At 38.1% G+C, this 18,335-nt stretch overlaps 1 protein-coding gene across 1 annotated transcript; it reads left to right on the forward strand.

Moving 5' to 3' along the window:
* The first annotated feature begins 28 nt into the window (after positions 1 to 28).
* LMLN (leishmanolysin like peptidase) lies at positions 29 to 17,850 on the forward strand. Its single transcript, XM_040562528.1, has 17 exons — positions 29 to 173; positions 288 to 385; positions 480 to 510; positions 1,152 to 1,234; positions 1,714 to 1,831; positions 3,013 to 3,182; positions 3,822 to 3,927; positions 4,178 to 4,272; positions 5,001 to 5,118; positions 5,776 to 5,883; positions 7,548 to 7,624; positions 8,255 to 8,365; positions 9,051 to 9,183; positions 9,813 to 9,972; positions 10,619 to 10,749; positions 11,488 to 11,698; positions 12,994 to 17,850. Exons 1-17 carry the CDS (start codon positions 45 to 47, stop codon positions 13,086 to 13,088), a joined length of 1,974 nt encoding a protein of 657 aa, XP_040418462.1. The 5' UTR covers positions 29 to 44; the 3' UTR covers positions 13,089 to 17,850.
* The last annotated feature ends 485 nt before the right edge of the window (positions 17,851 to 18,335 follow it).

Raw genomic sequence — 18,335 nt, forward strand, 5'->3', positions numbered from 1 at the left:
GGGCGGCGCCGCCTCCATGGCGACGCGGCGGAGGGGCAGCCAAAATGGCCGCCGGCGGGCGGTGCGGGGCCGCGGGCTGGGCGCTGCCGGCCGCGCTCCTCCTGCTGCTGCTGGGCGCCGCCGCCTCGCCCCGCTCCTCGTCCTGTCACCACCGGCCGCCCGGCGGCGGGGAGGTGAGGCCGGCGCGGCTGGGGAGGGGGGGAAGCTCGGGGGCTGGGGTCGGCGGGGCCGTGAGGAGAACAGGAGGGGAGGGTGGCAAAGCCCACGGCTTTGCTCCCCGCCGGCAGGTCGTCTACGGGGTGCCCCTCGCGGAGGATCGCCTCGTCAGGAGGGACGTGGGCCAGCGGCTGAGGATTAAGATCGTGTACGACAGGAGCGTGGAGGAGTGAGTATGGTGTTGCGGTGACCCCTTTTTGTCCTTATCCCGCAATGCAAACCCTACTGGCTAACGATCTTTTTCTTTCTTTCTTTTTAAACAGTTTGCTACCAGAGAAAAGACACCTTATAAAGGTATGCTGTGTTTGTCCCCTTTTTTATTTCTACTGCTTTGGTTAAGACTGTGGATACCAGCGCTTTCATATCCTCCGGTCAGGGAAACCAGGGTTTGGGTACAGACTGTTTCTCTCTTCCAAATCCTCCCACTGTTACGTTACCTATTACTTAATAGGTGCTTACTGTATCCCAGCACGCAAAGGTGTCAATAAGCAGTATCTATATGTTTTTTTAAAGGGTTTTCATTATTATTTTTTGATACCGTTAGGAGTACTTTAAATGTGCCTGCTGGCATCTTTTGATTCATTGTGCAAGTAGGCAGTAAAAGAGAGGGCAGCAGTCAGGCTTAGAGATCGCAGAGACAGAAGCTCCAGGGAAATTTGTGATGGACAGTTCCCAGTGACCTGTAAGATTGGGGCTGAAATAAAGTCAGCCTCTTTGAAGCTGTACATTCAAATTAATACTGGCTTCCATCTTGCTTTGTTATTCCAATAACAAAATATGGAAATGTTGGAACTAAATATTTCTGAACTTGGAAGTCTGGATCTCTGCTATTCTGCTATACCACAGCATTAGCAAGTTTCTTGTACCTTGGTAGTTAATAATTGTAAGTTATGTCTGCACTACCACTGGGTGACTTTTATTTTTGTTCTATTTAGAACAAACTTTTTCCACAAGCTATATCTTACTTGGAGAAGACTTTTCAAGTGCGCAAATCAGCAGGTACTATATTGCTAAGCAGGTATGTAAAAGTTTGTTGAAAATCACTTATTGCATTCAATATTTAACGTTGCATTGTGTAGACATTAAAGTAAGAATAGAATAAGAGCATAAGAAATGTTCTCCTGGATCAGACCAGTGATCCATCTGGCCCAGTGGTGGGAGATGCTATTGAAGAAGAACGCACAAGTTTGCTGACCTTCCGTGATCAACGCCTATGTTTGTTGTATCAGAGATGTTAAAGAGTATCATGCTGCTTATTTCCTTTTATGTGTACCTCTGTTTATGAACATGTTCCAAATCATTTTTTTTTGCACCTGTAGATACTCTGTTAACAACTGGAAGTATTGTCTTCCAGAGTAGCATAACATTTTTCAGCATGGAAATTACAACATTGTTATATTAAATGTGTATTACGGTGTTGTTGGATGCTGTAAGATTATGCTACAGTTTCTTTTTAATTCTAAAACAATGCTAACTGTCTTTCATGTTTGATTGAAGGCAGTGTGCAACAAACCAATATTTAAGGAGGAAAGCTGACCCTCACAGATACTGCCGAGTGGCCTGTGCAAACCATACTAGGTGCGGGCCAGTTGTAGTTCCTGAAAAACACCTCCAGGTAAGCTAAACCATCCAGGTGCTCCTTAACTTTTGGAGGATTGCAGTTTGTGGAAACTACTTAAGATATTAGTACTGCTAGTACATAAGTGACTCATAAGTGATTCAGCCTGGAGAAGAGAAGGCTCTGAGGAGACCTTATGACAACCTTCCGATCCCTAAAGGTATATATGCTCTCTATCAGGCAGTGTAGTGATAGGACAAGGAGTAGTGGTTTTAAACTGCAACAGGGTAGGTTTAGATTAGATATAAGGAAGAAATTCTTCACTGTGAGGGTGGTGAGGCACTGAACAGGCTGCCCCGAGAAGCTGTGGCTGTCACATCCCTGGAAGTGCTCAAGGTCAGGTTGGATGGGGCTTTGGGCAACCTGGTGTGGTGGGAGGTGCCCCTGCCCATGGCAGGGGGTTGGAATTAGATGAGGTTTAAGGTCCCTTCCAACCCAAACCATTCTGTGACTCTACAATTCATTTTGCAGGAGATAACTGAAGTTGTTCTATTCTGTCACTCAAATTCAGTTAGCAAGAGTGTCTTTAGTTTATGATGTTGAACCAAAAGTCGTGGAAAACTGGAATGTTTACTGTTCTGTAAGTCTGTGATATAGTAAACTGTATACACATAATGAGATTCAAAGCTTATGAAATGGCATCTAGTTGCTTTATTATTCTCCTCAGTCAATGAGTCAGATTTTCACAGAATTAATCATAAGTTTTGATTTTTTGAATCAAAACAGTCGTATTCGATGAACGAGGAGCACGGTGCAGGAAATGCTTCTAACTTGTTTTCTTGCATGAATTTTTGACTCGACTACAGTACGTGATCACCAGATTTCTTTTAGCTTGACGTTTCAACTGCAGCATTAAAAATATATTGCATTAAATTTGAAATGCAATGTCTGCTTATGTATATACTATTTCTGTGAGCCAAAACTTTTTAATTAATCTAGCTTGGCAAGCGCCTTTTTTTTCAACAGCTGCCACCTTCCTAGCTTTTAATCAAAATGGCTAGTCATTTGAAAGTCGTTCCCTGGCTCTGGTTTTGTTTACTGTTGTCGCAGGGAATTTTCTCATCTTCAGCTATCATAGGCTGGGGTTTATTCTTGGCTTCCAGCTAGTTGTGTTTTGTTCTACAAAATTTCTATCATAGCTGATATATTTTAATCGTTTCATTTGAACGTTGCCAAAGCAATGCAGGGTGTACAATCAGAACGAACGGCACTTTGGCTTACCTGACCAAGAAGGGGTTCGAGATGCTGACTTCGTGCTTTACGTCAGTGCTCTCACTACTGAAAGGTGTGGCCATGAGAACATCATTGCATATGCAGCCTACTGCCAACTGGAAGCGGAAATGGACAGGCAAGTATTCTGTCTGGTACAAACTTTCTTTAATTAAACTTTCAATTGTATATATGGAGTTGAATTGTCTGCCTGTGTTGTGTATAGGACAGCACAGTAGAATGCATTGAAATAATGACAAATGCTATATTCGCATAAAAGCACAGAACAATGGAATAACGCTTAACTCATAAAACTGAGACATGTAAGTCAAAAGTAATCTTCTACTGTTACGGTCTGAATTTTATCTCGCAATCCTGCTTCTGTTGAAGAAAACGTCATATTTTCAAAAACTTAAAGAAAAATGCAAATAGACCCTGCTTACATGGCTTTTGTTTCTCACTTGGCTGTAGTCCTTTTAACAGACACATTGTACTTCTATAACGACTGTGCCTGAAATTCAGATCTCCTATACTCTTGTCAGTAACATCTGTGCAGCATATTGTTATACAGACTGATCCCATCCCTTTTCCCCTATTTTAGCAATAAAGTAACAGTATTGTTAACAGACTAGTTATAATTAGTTAGGGGAACTTATCTAGAAGCACTTATTTTTACATTAGTCTTTAGTTTCCAGTGTTGCTTTCTGCCTCTTCAAGTGAATATGAATTGAATTTGCTAGTTTACTGAAAACAATATAATTTTAAAACTGTCTTCCAGGCCAATAGCAGGATATGCTAACTTGTGTCCAAACATGATTTCAACGCAAGCTCAGGAATTTGTTGGCATGTTGTCTACAGTGAAACACGAGATTATCCATGCACTGGTAAGGGTTGGTGTTATAGAATACATTTCCCTGAAATTTGTGCCTTCCCCCTCACATCTGTCCAGCTTATTGCAAGAGAAGCGTGTCTGGTGGGGGTTAAGCTCTTGCGTTGCCTCTTTCAACTCGTGTGTTAATAGCCTTGAGGTGTGGTACTTCAAGTCTACCTGCTGCGTATGAGAACTTTTCATGGCATTTGACTTGGTGTGTAAATGTCTTACCGAAGGTTTCTGTTTGATTTTTTAACTTGCAGGGTTTCTCTGCTGGACTGTTTGCATTTTATCGTGATGATGACGGAAAACCTTTGACAACAAGATACGCAGATGGACTCCCTCCTTTTAATGAAAGGTATTTCATATTTTTGGACTTCTTAGTACTCCCAGTGAAGGATGTTTTCAGGTTGCCTTTTTAGATATATTCTTGCTGTGAGCCTGTTGAAAATCCAACTTGATACCTTTATTAGAATTCTTTGTATTTGTTATGTTCAAACATTGTTCTATTTTTATTTTAGTCTTCCTTTACGTTGGTATTAAACACCTTATAATGCATGGGGATGATTTAAGACAATTTTTATTTATCAGGAAGCTTGAGGTTAAGCATTACAACAACCCTTGCTTAAATTTTGAGGTTTTCTGAGCACCTCACTCAACTGGGACTTACGTTTTCTGTAGTCTGTCTAATGTTAGTGGAGGTAGTTTTTTTTTTTGAGGCTCATATCATTTGAGGTATATAATTGCACAGAAACGGCAATGTCTGTAGTCAGCTGCTTGATTTTTGACTTGTTATTGAATGAACAATTTGCAGTACATTTTTGATAACTGTAGAAAATATGTCTTGAGTCTACAGACATCTCTTTAGTAATCTTACTTTGGCATGTTAGATCAGAGTTGGCTATATAATAAATCTTACAAAGATTATAATGTATCTTACAAAGGAGAGGTGTTGCATAGTCAATTGAAATTTCACAAAGAAAGAAATGGAGATTCTTCTTAATTCTGGGTTTTAATGGAAATAAAGCTTTGTACAGTAGTGTGTATATATCAGAAAGATCTGTAACTAACACATTCTTCTTACAGTCTAGGTTTGTATCAGTGGAGCGATAAGGTTGTTCATAAAGCAGTGAGGTTATGGGATGTACGTGGTGGCCAAATGCTTCACCATACTGTTCACCTTCTGGTAACACCTCGTGTAGTTGTAAGTGTTGATTAACTTAGTTGTACACTTTGTATGCCATCACGTTCTTGAGTCACAATTATTTCTTGCTCTTTTTAAGCAGTAATAAGTTAACTTTAGTTTTTTTTCTGAATGTATGGCCCAAGGATTATATAATTACGATGATATAATTAGTTGAAGGGACTATCCAAGGTGAAAAAGAAGTGAAGGAAAATGGTTGGCAGTATGAAATAATAATTCAATAAAAGAGACAATGAAGGGATTGGGAAGTAAATTGTAAACAGTTGAGCAAAATTGATATTTTCGTTAATCTTACTCTTCAAAGGCTTTCCTGCAGGCTTAGGCACCTAGTATTCCTGTTGACTTAACAGATAGTGCTGTTACTGTTTTTCTAGTTTAAATTAATCCTATTTAATACTGTTCTTTTAAAAAAATATTTTCATCTTTTTTTTTTTTGTAATTTTATGCATTACAAAATAATGCATTTAAAATTTTGTCATGTTTAAAAAGAAAGTACTTAAATATTTTTGGAAATCCTTCTGATTCCTACACCTCTGACTTTTTTTTTTTTACCCCAACTAAGCATATGTTAAGTGTAATAAATAGGTATTGAAAATAACTTTTAATCATATTTGTCCACAAATACTTATGAGTTGTGTTGAAATGTTTTCTTTCTAGGAAGAAGCTCGTAAACATTTTGATTGTCCAATCCTAGAGGGAATGGAGCTTGAAAATCAAGGCGGCATGGGTACTGAGCTCAATCACTGGGAGAAGAGGTTGTTGGAGGTTGGTGCTAATATTAGGAGTGGAGGGGGATTTGGAAAAGCCTGCTCCCTCTGCCTTCATTTTTAGGTTTATAGTGGTACTCACCAGAGCCTTGAAAACATAGGTGTGTAAAATACCTCGCTGAAATATATCACAGACAGTGCTAAACTGGAAACACTTAAATGTCCAATTTCTAGATAAATATTATTTTACTTCATTGCTAAATCTCAGAGTATGAATTTCAGATAAGATGACTACTAAAAAATGAAATCTCTTACTTTTGTCTGCTATTTGCCCTTCTGAGAAGGCATGCTTGCTCTTTAGGGGGAAGTGGTTATTCCTTTGAGTCAATTCAGTTTTGTCATGCTTTTTGATTGTTCTGGCTCACTACCTAGATTTCATCTTTTTTCACATGTCTCATTAGAGTTAGGTTTTGCCATCCCTATTCCAGAACCTCATCTGATCAAGGAAACACTTATTTTCCTCCTGACGCTTAAGCTTATTTTTGTTTATAACATTATGTGATATTTTGAGCAGAGATATAGTTTCTAATTATTGTATGAAGTGAGGTAAACTATAAGGTAAATGCGTCAGGACAGACCTTTTCATGGAAGTAAACATGAAAAAATACGTATTTCAGGAGACCAAAACAGCTGATTTTTTCCTGCTTTTCAGTAACCTTTCTGGTAAAACAGTAGTTCAAAGTCAACTAGAAGGGCTGCCATTAAAGTAAGGATAATCTAAAGGATTGAGTAAGATTAGCCCAAGGGGCATTATTAGCAGTCTCGTTTCCAGAGAACGTTTGTGTCTGGAAAGTAACCCATATGGTTTGGTTTTGGTCTCGATCCTTCTCTCATTAAGTATTTTAGTGATAGTGCCAAATTTGTGAGGTCTGCAGATGGTAACTCTTCCCAGCCATGCTAGTGGAGAGGGAAGGCTGGAAGACTACACTCTGAAGAAATAGTAAGTGAGAAGAGTTTGGTAATAGGAATCCCAGAGCTGTGTAATTAAGGGTGAGCAACTTTTGTTGTAAGCCTGAAGCTTATTAGCTGGAAATGACAGAGCAGGAAGAAGACACATGGGTGTTAAAACTGTCAGTTAAGATGATTAAGAAACTCAGAAGTGTCCAGAGTTGCTCTTTGAGGATGTTGTGGGCTAGTGTATTTTAAAACAAGATGGAAAATACCACTACTGGACTAGTAAAGCTTCATGTAGAGTTCTGTGTGCCTTTAGTCCTGTGTCCTTCTCTTCTGAAAAGGATTTCTAGAAATACTGGGAAAATTAAAAATCAGTCTTACCCAAAAAATACCACTAAATGAGCTTGGCTTTCAGCTTACCCAAAAAAAAGACAGAAAAGGGGGCATGATTGCTACGAATAAATACACAAGGAGGAGTTTAGTTTACCTAAAGAAAAAATAAGTACACATTGGCCATGAATAAGGTTCAGCTGGAATTTGGAATAAGGTTTCTGACTCATGAAGCTTTGTAGGGCAGACTGGGAAGGGTGTTATACCTTTGATCCCTTTTATGAAAGAGGTTGGAAATGGAATGTCTATAATAAGAAGGGACTGGAACTTCTATGCCCTTGAATGCGTGGCTCTAAAATAAAATGCTTCTTCAAAGCAGGCATTTTCTTACAATACTGATTTTTCAGGAGCTTCCTAATAGTAACTTGTAACTTTCAGAATGAAGCTATGACTGGATCCCATACACAGAACCGAGTCTTTTCCAGGATTACCTTAGCATTAATGGAAGACACGGGGTAAGTGTTAATAGGAATAATAATGGTGTGGTGTTTTTTTTTTGTTGTTGTTCAGGTGTGTTTGTTGCACTTGATGTTGTTTGGAATTGATGCGCTTGTGTTTATTCATCTGTCACACAGTAAATAATTGGCATAACCAGCATGACATTAGACAAGGAGTTATACCTTGTATGTTAATTTTTCTTCGCATATTTAAAACCACTCTTAATATAGCCATAAAAGCGTGCACTGCAATGCATGGTTCTGTTTGCAGAGTCTGTTTTCCATTTTTTCTTAATGTAAGTCTTCTGTCAGTTCCACGTAGCACATTTTTTTGTCTTTTTGTAGATAGAAAACATATGGAGGAAAAGCAAAATTGCCTAAAATTTCATCTTTCTGTATGCATTATTCCTTTGTAGACCAAGATGCATTGCTGTCAAACAAATAAACAATGAAGTTTTCTTTTAGCTCATTGTGAATTGAAAGATAGTGCAATTATCATACTTTTTATTATTAGGCAGCAAGGAGTGTTATTTCCCTGTTTTATCATTCGAAAACCTTCAGGCATAGTATAAACTACTTTGAACTGCTCTTTTATTAATCATAACTCTAATTTTTAAATTGTATTTGCATTCCAAAATACCTTTGCAGCTGGTATAAAGCAAATTACAGCATGGCAGAGAAATTAGACTGGGGACGTAATAAAGGCTGCGACTTTGTAATGAAGAGCTGTAAGTTCTGGATTGACCAAAAGAAACAAAAGTAAGTCTTTTTTTAATATAAAAAAGGTGGAAGACCTGATGCTTGTTTACATTTGTCCTTCTTCAAATGCAACTCAGTAAAAAGTAATACACAATGCTCTCGTAAGAATCTTCAGAGTGCACCCAAAGAGGAGCACACCAAATGTATTAAGAACAGTACTATTTTAACCAATAAATGCAAAGACAAGCATCTTAGGAATGTATTTGCTCTTTAAGAGAACTGTGTTTTGGAGCTGGGGGGAAGGACTTCATCTAAGTGTTGCTTTCTTATTTTGTCCTTTTTAATTGTAAATGCAGCCAATAACATTTTACATTACTGGATTTTACCCAAAGCACCAGAAATAGGCTTTGTTTTGGCTATCATACTTTTTGTTTGTTCATTTCAGTACTTGTAAATTTGCTCCATAGCAGCCCTGTTTTGTTTGTAATTTTTTCTTCAAAGTTTACAAAACAGTGTCACTGAAACTAAATAATTAAGCACATTGTGGCTTTGTTTGCTGACATGATATTCTTTAAACTAGGAAGTTTATAACCAAATAACAATAATTAGCCTACAGACAAGATGTTGCTATTTCTTTATGTGATTGACCAAGTATGAAGAAGAGCAGGGATAGTCAGAAAAACTGCATAGTTAAATTTACAAAAAGCAGTTAATCTAACGTTACTATTATTTATTTTTTTTTGAGGAGGCAATTAATCAGTCCATACTGTGACACTTTGAGAAGTAATCCTTTGCAGTTAACCTGTAGACAGGACCAAAGAGCAGTAGCAGTGTGCAACTTACAGAAGTTTCCAAAGCAGTTACCTCAGGAATATCAGGTATAATGAATCTTAGTTTACTAAATAACTAAGTATTTGCATTACTGTGTTTTGCAGCCAGGATGTTTTTTTTTTTCCTTCTGAACTAGTAGATGAGAGTAGAGATTGTGAAAAATGCATACTCTATTATAAGAAGCCTGGAGGCTTCAAAAAAAAAAAAAAGCCTTGTGATTGTTAATAAAACAATAAGGATGTTGCTTGACTGTCTAAGCATGTTTCAGTTGGAAATGTTGCTGTGTAACAGAAGTCCCCCGTAATGTTTTGTCTGAGGTATTTCTTCAGCTGATCTGTGCCCTTGTGTCACTGCATACTGGGACACTTGCTTCCCAGAGATGGCTATGATTGCAAGAGGAGACAGGGGGCAGTGCGGGGCTAGGGAGTGATACATGTAAATATGGATCTCTGTGCATTACTCATGTATTCTTAAATAGTCTATGTTCATCTGGTTCAGGGGTATTCTAAGTTGCTGCTAATAGTGTTCCTGAGAAGTAACTGACGTTCTTACAGCTTTAGTGATTGGTTCTATTAAAAAATAAATTAAATAAAAGCTATAAAAGCAACAACAACAAAATAACAGCTGTACACTTGTCTCTGCACCAACTGTCTCACTGCCTATTTTGTTTTTGCAGTATTTTGACAATCTTAACGGAGTACCAGCAGACGACTTGCCTTATTATGGTGGCTCAGTAGAAATTGCTGACTATTGTCCCTTCAGTCAAGAATTCAGTTGGCATTTAAGTGGTGAATTTCAGCGCAGCTCAGACTGCAGAATAATTGAAAACCAACCAGGTATGCTTCCAGGACTTTAGTTTTGTATTTAAGGGCCTATATTTGTTTATCTGGATTACCTTGTGAGCATTTGCTTCCTAGGTATATATGAAATAAAAAATTGCATAGGAGTTCTACAGAAATTATCCTCAAATAATCCAAATACAAGACAGAGGTTACAAGGGGAGTGTTGTTCAGTTGCTTTTGAGCCTCTGGAAATAAATCTACTTTTCACCTTTGTAGTCTTCCCTGCAAAGCAGGGAGCCTGGTAAATTATCAGAGCATGGGCCTATCTCCTGGAATGGCACATGAACTCTCAATATAGCAGAGCTCCAGGACGCTGCAGGATATTACCTGTGTGTGCAGTTCTCTCAAAGCTAAATGAACAAACACGCTCTCCCCTCAAGCCAGCAATCACAGCTGGCACTCCCTGGGAGCAAACATTTCTGTAGAAGAGTGTGGATAGTGTCTTTTTAAAAACTTAGTTTTCTTCATGCTTTACTCAGGCTGAGAATTGTCGTTTTGAATATAACGATTAATGGTCTGAAACATTCCAAAAGTAAATCTGGAATTGCCTGTGGAGAATAATTTAATTTGCCATAATTAGTCAATGTGGACTTCCTTTTCGCCTAGTAAATTGAGGTTCAATATGTTCTTTCCACCTTAGATCCTACCAAAAACTATGGTGCAGAAGAATATGGACCAAACTCTGTATGTCTTATTCAGAAATCAGCTTTTGTAATGGAACAATGCAGGAGGAAACTCAGTTACCCTGACTGGGGTAGTGGCTGTTACCAAGTAAGTACGTGTGTTGTGTGGGTTTTTTGCTTGCTCCCTTTTTGTAGTGACACCAAAGGGAGAAGTCTGATACAAAATGCAGGCTATGACTGTTAAAACTATGCACCTGGACACTGTACATGATATTCTCTTCCTGTAAGTCACTAGATTATATGACATGCTTTGGAAATAAGTATTTTCCAACCATAAGTCTGTAGTTCAGATCATGCATCAGGTCAAGTGTGTGGCCATTGGGCAGACTTGTGTGTTACTTCTAGTCTTGCTTGGACTTTACCTGTCTTAACTGAGGGCAAAGTGTCACAGGGATAAGTGAGAGCAGTTATGTTGGAATCTTCTGTTGTTGAAGTTTTACGTTAGTTAAATCACTCTGATTTTTCTGCAGTAGAAAGCACTGTGCACGTGTCACTTTTCATTATCCTTCCTCTCAGGACTGTTTCACTTAAAGCTGTTTCTTTCAAAGGCAGCACAACTCTAAAAGCATGCTCGTTAGCAGAAATGGAATTTTACTCGGTCTCAGTTGATTATCTGTATAATTGCATGAAAAGTGTACAGTCAGTGCTTTAAAGCATTTTTAAACGAATAGCTGCTCTGAGTGCATTAAAATACCTGCACTTAATCCATGCTGTATGCAGGTTGTTTACTGAATATTTTATTTCCTTATTGAAAGAACTTCCAAACCCCCAAACATATTTCCAATAAATCATAATACAGACCTTACTTTTATACCTTTATTTTAAGGTTTCTTGTTCTCCACAAGGGCTGCACGTTTGGGTCAAGGACACTGCGTACTTGTGCAGCCGCTCAGGTCAAGTATTAACTGTGAGCATTCAGATGAATGGCTGGGTCCATGTTGGAAATCTAATTTGTCCAGCCTGTTGGGACTTCTGTGACTCCTGTCCCCCAGAGCGGGATCCTCCAGCTTCTAACTTGTCAAGAGTTGCACCAATTGGTAGGTTGTCTCCTGATTTGCTGAACTGAAACCTAGTATAAAATGTCTGAGAACACTAAAGGTTCGTGTCAGCCCTGACTGTCAGGGGAACGGGAAAGGAGAGCTGTGGCCTTGCTATTTCAAGGTCCAAGATGTAGGAGTTAAGGGAAGGTGGCAGAGGTGCCCAGTCTTCTCCTGCACAGACGCGCTTTTGTTTCTGGGATGAGGATAGTGGCTAATACAGGAGAAACGTGTCTGAAATGGAAATACTTTGTCATGTCTGCTTCTGGTGATCATCCCAGAAGTCTAGATTTAGCATAGTAACTTCTCTGAGAATCAGTTCTCTGTTCTGGAGAGCGTATCATTTTTATAACCTTCAAAATCATCACCTTGGTGCAAAATTAGTACTCGCTTGTGTAAGTTACTATTGACAATATTAACGCGGTAATCCAGGACACAAATGACAGGTGTCACTTTCCCTTTTGAAGGGAGAAAAGAACCTCAAGTTGCTGACTACCAGTTACTGTTTTGTCTAGAGTTGATTATGTAAAAAGCCACTCAGTGAAAGAGAACAGTCTTCACGGTATTTTTCTCTAGAGGCTAATTTTTAAGCCTTTAATCAATTTTATAATTGTTGGATGTGCTGTCTCTACTGCAGGTTTTGAGGAAAGAATAAACCTGTTTAGCTAACCTATACATTTATTTCCTTTTTCAACATGTTCTTGGGTTTGTGTGTACCATTTGAAGTGGTGTTACTTTGTCTTTGAAATGGCAACATTTCAGGGGTTGGTGGAATGACTCCTACAGATCAGATTTTAGCATGAGAAAGCTATAATGTAGGAGACTGACATCTCCCTCTCCCAGAGAAACATCGAGTGTCAATTCAAACAGATTCACATCCTAGGAGATGTGGGGGATTTTTTTAATATGTTAATATATATGCTTATATATGTGCATTTATATAATATGCTTATATATAACATAAGATATAGAATGCTTATATATCTAAGTCTTCTGAGTCTGTGATTCTGAAATGCTGCTTATCCCCAGTCATGCCATAGTAAACTTCCTGTCCTTTTCTTGCCATACTGATACATTTTTGCTCATTTGTTCTCCTAATTGTTCTTAGTTATTGCGGAAACTAATTTAATTTTAAAGGGAATAAATCATGTTATTCAGCTTTTATGAATTGCTGTCCTTGAAAACTAAAAGTAGATCAGTTCAGATTTCTACAAATATGTGTTTGCTCTCTGGTTATTTTATCTTCTCTTTAAATATGAAATACAAGCTTTATGCTGTCTTGTTTTTTATTTTAGACTTGTGCTCCTGCTCGTCTAACCTGGTTGTAACCCTTTGGCTGTTGATGGCTAACTTAATTCCCCTGCTAACGGGATTATTTCTCTGCGCGTAGTTTCAGCAGGGAGCAAGAAGATGTTTCAAGATGGTATACCACAGTGTTGTACTTCTTACTGTGGAGCACTGAGGTTTTTTTGTCTCTGCAGGCAGCTGCCTTCTCCTGAACCTCATCTCTCCTGGCAAGTATCAGTGCAGACGGTAGTCGGGGAGTTACTGACAAAAGCAGACAGAGTTTGAGAGGAGGAAAATTTACCTTGTCATCTCAATAAGTGCCAGTATTTTCCTGAATTGCAACCTTTGATTTTGACACAGTAACGAGATCCACTGTGCCAGCTGTGTTAGACTACCTGGCAGCTTGATCAAGATTTGAAATGAGAACTCTTCTGTAGTAGAACTTGGGTTGGTTTTTTATGTTGTCTGTGTGACCGGTAGCAAAGCATCCTCAAACTGGAAATATACCTCAGTGGTTTAGTCAAAAGCCATGTAAAAATCAGTTGCTGTTACTGCGAGTAACTCAGACCCAAACAGGTGTGGGAGGTTTTTTGTTTGGTTTTTGTCCATTCTTACAATGTATATGAGTAAAAATAATTTAACGGAGTAGAACCGTTGTTGGGAATTGTTTCCACAACTGGATTCTGTAGCTTTGAGGCTTCTCAGAATTCATGTTAGTTTGCAGTAAGTTATTCACTTCTTTGGGTTCATTTAAACCTTAGTGAATGCACAAAGTAGACTTTCAGACTGATAACCATGACAACTGTCTAGAAATCACATTTTCATTTAGCATGTGCCAGTTCTATTAACATCAAATTTTTGAATATTCTCAGAGTAATTTGCTAGGCAAATGCATTTCGTTACTGATGCCAGTCTGTAAAATCGGGTGAGGTTTTCTGATTTATTTATTTATTTATTAAATAATGGCATTATTTCTTTAATAGTATGATCATAAATACATTTGTTTGACTTTTTGCTGAAGGCCAAGCCAGTAGCTATGGCAGCTATAATGTTACAGAACCATACTGACTCCTCTAGGCCAAAAAACGTATTGAGTATGTGAAGAAATGTCTAATCTGTCTCTTTTTCCCCTTTTTTTTGGACATACAGTTGATATTATAAATACTCAAATAATTCATAGCATTTGGATTATGTTAGAGAATCAGACGTTTTGAACCACACAAGGGCACACCTTGGTACAAAATTCATCTTTTGGAGGACAAAATCTACCTGAGGTAGGAAATGAGCAAAATCTGTCTTGCTGAGGACAGCTGCTCTCTACGACACTTGTGAAGGTGTTTTTCTTTGTTTCTGACCCTAGATGACATGTTACAAATAATCCTGCTTAGCATAAAAGAAACTTATGTGGTCCAATCCATTGTCCTCTTCATCCACTTTCATTCTTGAGAAGGTACAAAACTTGAGGGAGCAGATGGGCCAGGTGCACTGAAAATAAAAAGATGGGGAGAAGGATGATGATACACTACTTGTTTAAGGCTTGATCCCCTTCTAATATGGAAGGGTAGGGAGTAAAATTTCTTTAGCTACAATTAAGCTTGTTTAATAAGAACTTCCGTTGTAATCGTAAGGACACTGAAGAAAATCTTTGTGCCTACCAGATTGTTTTTAAAGACGCTTTTATGACACTGCTGAGGTGAGTAAGCTGCAACCTAAAACTGTCTGAGGGCATCATGGTTGAGAGTACCTTGCACTGGACTAGTTCCCCTTCTTAACCACAGGTTATGCACAGTTTGCTTTGCATTAAACAAGGCCTAGGTTAGCCTTAAATAGGTGTTTCTGAGAAGCAATACAAATTAGGGATCAAATGTTTTAAATGTGTACAACTTTGAATTAAGAAACACTCAGATTAGTAAGTGAACACTGATGATTTTAATATATGCACAATCAACAGTCAGTATAAATGGATTCCTTGAAAGCGTAAAGGTTTGAGAATATATGTTAGGTCCCAGAGGTTGTGATTGTCTTTTGTCTGTTGTGCAATAATACAGGTTAAATGGTATCACTCAACAACAACGCTTTTTATACTTGAAAAGAAATTATTGGTTATTTTTTCTTACTGTGAAATATTTGCACTGTCTGAACTTTCTGGTTAACTTTATAACTGTTAAACATTTTTAAATGGTGTTAATTTATTGCGCTTGGTATTTGATATGCTAGTCTCCTGTCTGTGTAAGTGAAATTTGTTATATTTAAGTGAAATTTTTTTTTATCTTCTACGCAGTTGTTTATCTTCAGGGCTTTTCTCCTCTCTTGCTGAGAATTAACTGAAAACTGAAATATGGCTTGAAACATTGATGCTTACCTACTTCTGAATTGTATACATTTAATTAAAGAAAGAGGCTGTAATGCGTTGTACCTACAGGGAAAATCTGTCTGGCTGTGAGCATTCATGTAGTCAGATTCACCAGTACCTGCTGAGTAGCTGGATTAGTGAGTCCAGTGAAGTAAAACTACTAAAGCCTTAATAATCTGAGATTTTACTTGTAATTTCTTTGACATGCAGTCCTTAAACTGGCTGTGAACTGCAGAATTGGAAGTGACTTTAGGGGACTGGGGAGGGAAGGTTAAAGTAGGCAAAATCCAGCGGGTTACCTTCTGTCAGTAAGTTAGCAGCTGTAGCCTCGTTGGAACTGCCAAGGAGTGTGTCACGTTCGCTTTCAGGTGAGAATGAACTGGTGACTGTCAAACAAGAGTTCGGGTAAAGCTGCCTACCTCAGTTCTGTTTGTCATTCAGTTAAGCTTCTAACCCGTTGTTGTGAACTTCCAAGTCTTAAGATGAATTAAGTAAAAACATATCTCAGGTTTTTAAGAGCAAAATAAACATAGTAGGAAGCATAAGCCATTTTTGAGTGTAGAATACAGCTAAAATTGTAGCTTAAAGCAACCATTTGTGTAGCCTTAAGTGTAGTTTCCCCAGTAAAAATCAATACCAGTTTTAAGTAAAAACAAAGTTTGCAGGCAGCTACTTTCAGTTTCCTGAACATACAGGGGTAAGTCCATCATATTGAATCTCTTACATGTGAAATCTTTTAAATAAAGCCCAAATAAGCTTTTGTGTTTTCACTAGACTAGCTAGCATTATTCCCAGGACTTTTGCTGCCCTAAGAAATAAACAAATCATTTATCTGCAGCCAAAACATGCCCACTGCTTTAATGTTGTGAAAACATGTTCCCTGTTTCCCTATGGAAGTAAACTAGTCTTGCAGCCTTCTTTGTCCCTGCCAGCAGTTCAAGTTTCTAATATTTCAATTAGAAGTCAAGGCAATTCACACTTCAGGAAAAATTTTTTAGTGTTTCAAACAATTACAAGGAGGAAGAATGGCTTTTGGCTGGAGTATGCAGTGAGTAAATAACATAGAAGAGCAGGCAGTTCATTTCTTTTTGAAATGAGGTCTTGGGAGACTGTTAAGGCCTCGGATATAGGTCGACTACCAAAACAGAACCTTGACCCCCCATTAGTTGACTGCTGGTGCAACACAACTCATTTTTGTTGTGCTCTAGTAAATTAGGAAGGTTGATGTCACCTAAGAGCAGACATACCAACAATCCCTTGCTTGCAAGGGCCAGTTGTTTTTAAATCTTCCAGCCCTGCAAATCTTTCTGCTTTCAGTAGAGAGGAATGTGTATGTCCTTTCTTCCCCACGTTTCCTATGAATGACTTTCAGCCAAGCAGGTCAATGTCTTTCCCCTGCAAGATCTAACAACCAGCTTTTGCTTGGCTGAATGCTTGGGCAAACACTTGCACGTATCGCTCTTTGGGATTTTTTGTCTATTTTGTATATTAAGTGATGTGATCTTATGCCATCAGGCTTCCAAGTGCAAGTGTTGCCTTTTTAATGTGAAGCTTACCTTGGAGATAAAACAACTGTTTTGAGAGAACTGGCTGACTTTGAATATGTGTTTCCTATTTTGGTACAGAATGTAAATACAGAACAAACTATTTTACTTAGATTTTGACTGGATTGAGATATAAGGGCTAATTTTTGTTATTTATGAAGTAAAAGTCATCTTACTTTATTGTGTAAAAGTATGTCATACAAAAGAAGAAAAAAAAGTTCATCAATAAAAATGTCTGTAGAAAACTGACTCTTCTTGTCCTTTTCTTTGAGAGCTGTACGAATAAGCACAATAACGGACCACTAGTAGAACAGTAATTTATTTTGTGAGAATTTTGAAAATGAAATTACATCAAGCCTGCATTTATTGACCACTTTATTAAACTGTTGATACCTTTAATGCAAAATGTTCTGTATTACTACTAGCTCATAAATCACTTACGAGAATTTCAGACTGCCTGTGAAGCAAGGAGGTTTCTGAATTCTCTATCCCATCCTGATATATTTGATATTTAAGAATTACGTATTTGGCTTTCTTACTTGAAATGAAAGGTCATGACTTTTTGTTTTCTTTTTTTCCCCTAATTCTGTATAAAGGATTTGGCCATGTGATTCCCATTTCAGCTGAAGGAATGTTTCCATCGCCCTGCAGAGCCCTGAGCTGTTAGCCATGAACAGGCAGTTCCTTTCCTCCAGCTGAGCCTTCGCATGGCCTACCTTTGCTGCTCTTCAGAGATCAGGGATGCTACAGCCACTGTTTCTGGTACCAGAGCTAGCTTTGCTAGCTTTAAGACTTGAGATTTTAAAAATTATTTATTTTTATAAGTAATATTTTTATACATACATATATATATATAAAAAACTGATAAATGTGAAAGACAACAACATTCCTCTTAACATGTAGAGGAGAGGATTTTATGATGTAGGTGGTGTTTTTTTCTAAAATATGTCAGTGAATACAGAGAGATTGAAAAAAAAAAAAAAAAAAAACACGCTGTTTTGGAAAATCAGACAAAACAGAAGTAGCTTACTCTTCCTGTTTGCTTGCCTTCTCTCCTAAATATGAGTATTTTCAACAGGATATTCAAACTTAGAAAATGTGACACTGTTTATTTCATAGATGGCTTTAACTCTGAAAAACGTCAGGTATGTAAAATTACCCAATATAGTTAGACGGCTTAAAAACTTTTATGTTTCTAAAATTAATGCCATTGGTAGCAAAATTAAACTGGTATAGGAACCAGTTTGTGTGTAAAATTCAGACATAGATAGAGGTATCTCCCTTCAGGAGTGCAGTGTGTGAGATAAATTGCTTAAGCGACAGCAGGATCAGGGAATTAGTCTGTTGGTTGCAGTCTGTGGAAAGATGCTTGGAGTTGCACTGGTGTCAGTCCAGTGGAGTTTCCTGGTAGCGTTGAAATGCAGCCAAGTTTCAAATACAATTTAATAGGAAT

This window comes from Cygnus olor, chromosome 6 (genome assembly GCF_009769625.2).
Source record: "Cygnus olor isolate bCygOlo1 chromosome 6, bCygOlo1.pri.v2, whole genome shotgun sequence".
Classification (NCBI taxonomy): Eukaryota; Metazoa; Chordata; class Aves; order Anseriformes; family Anatidae; genus Cygnus; species Cygnus olor.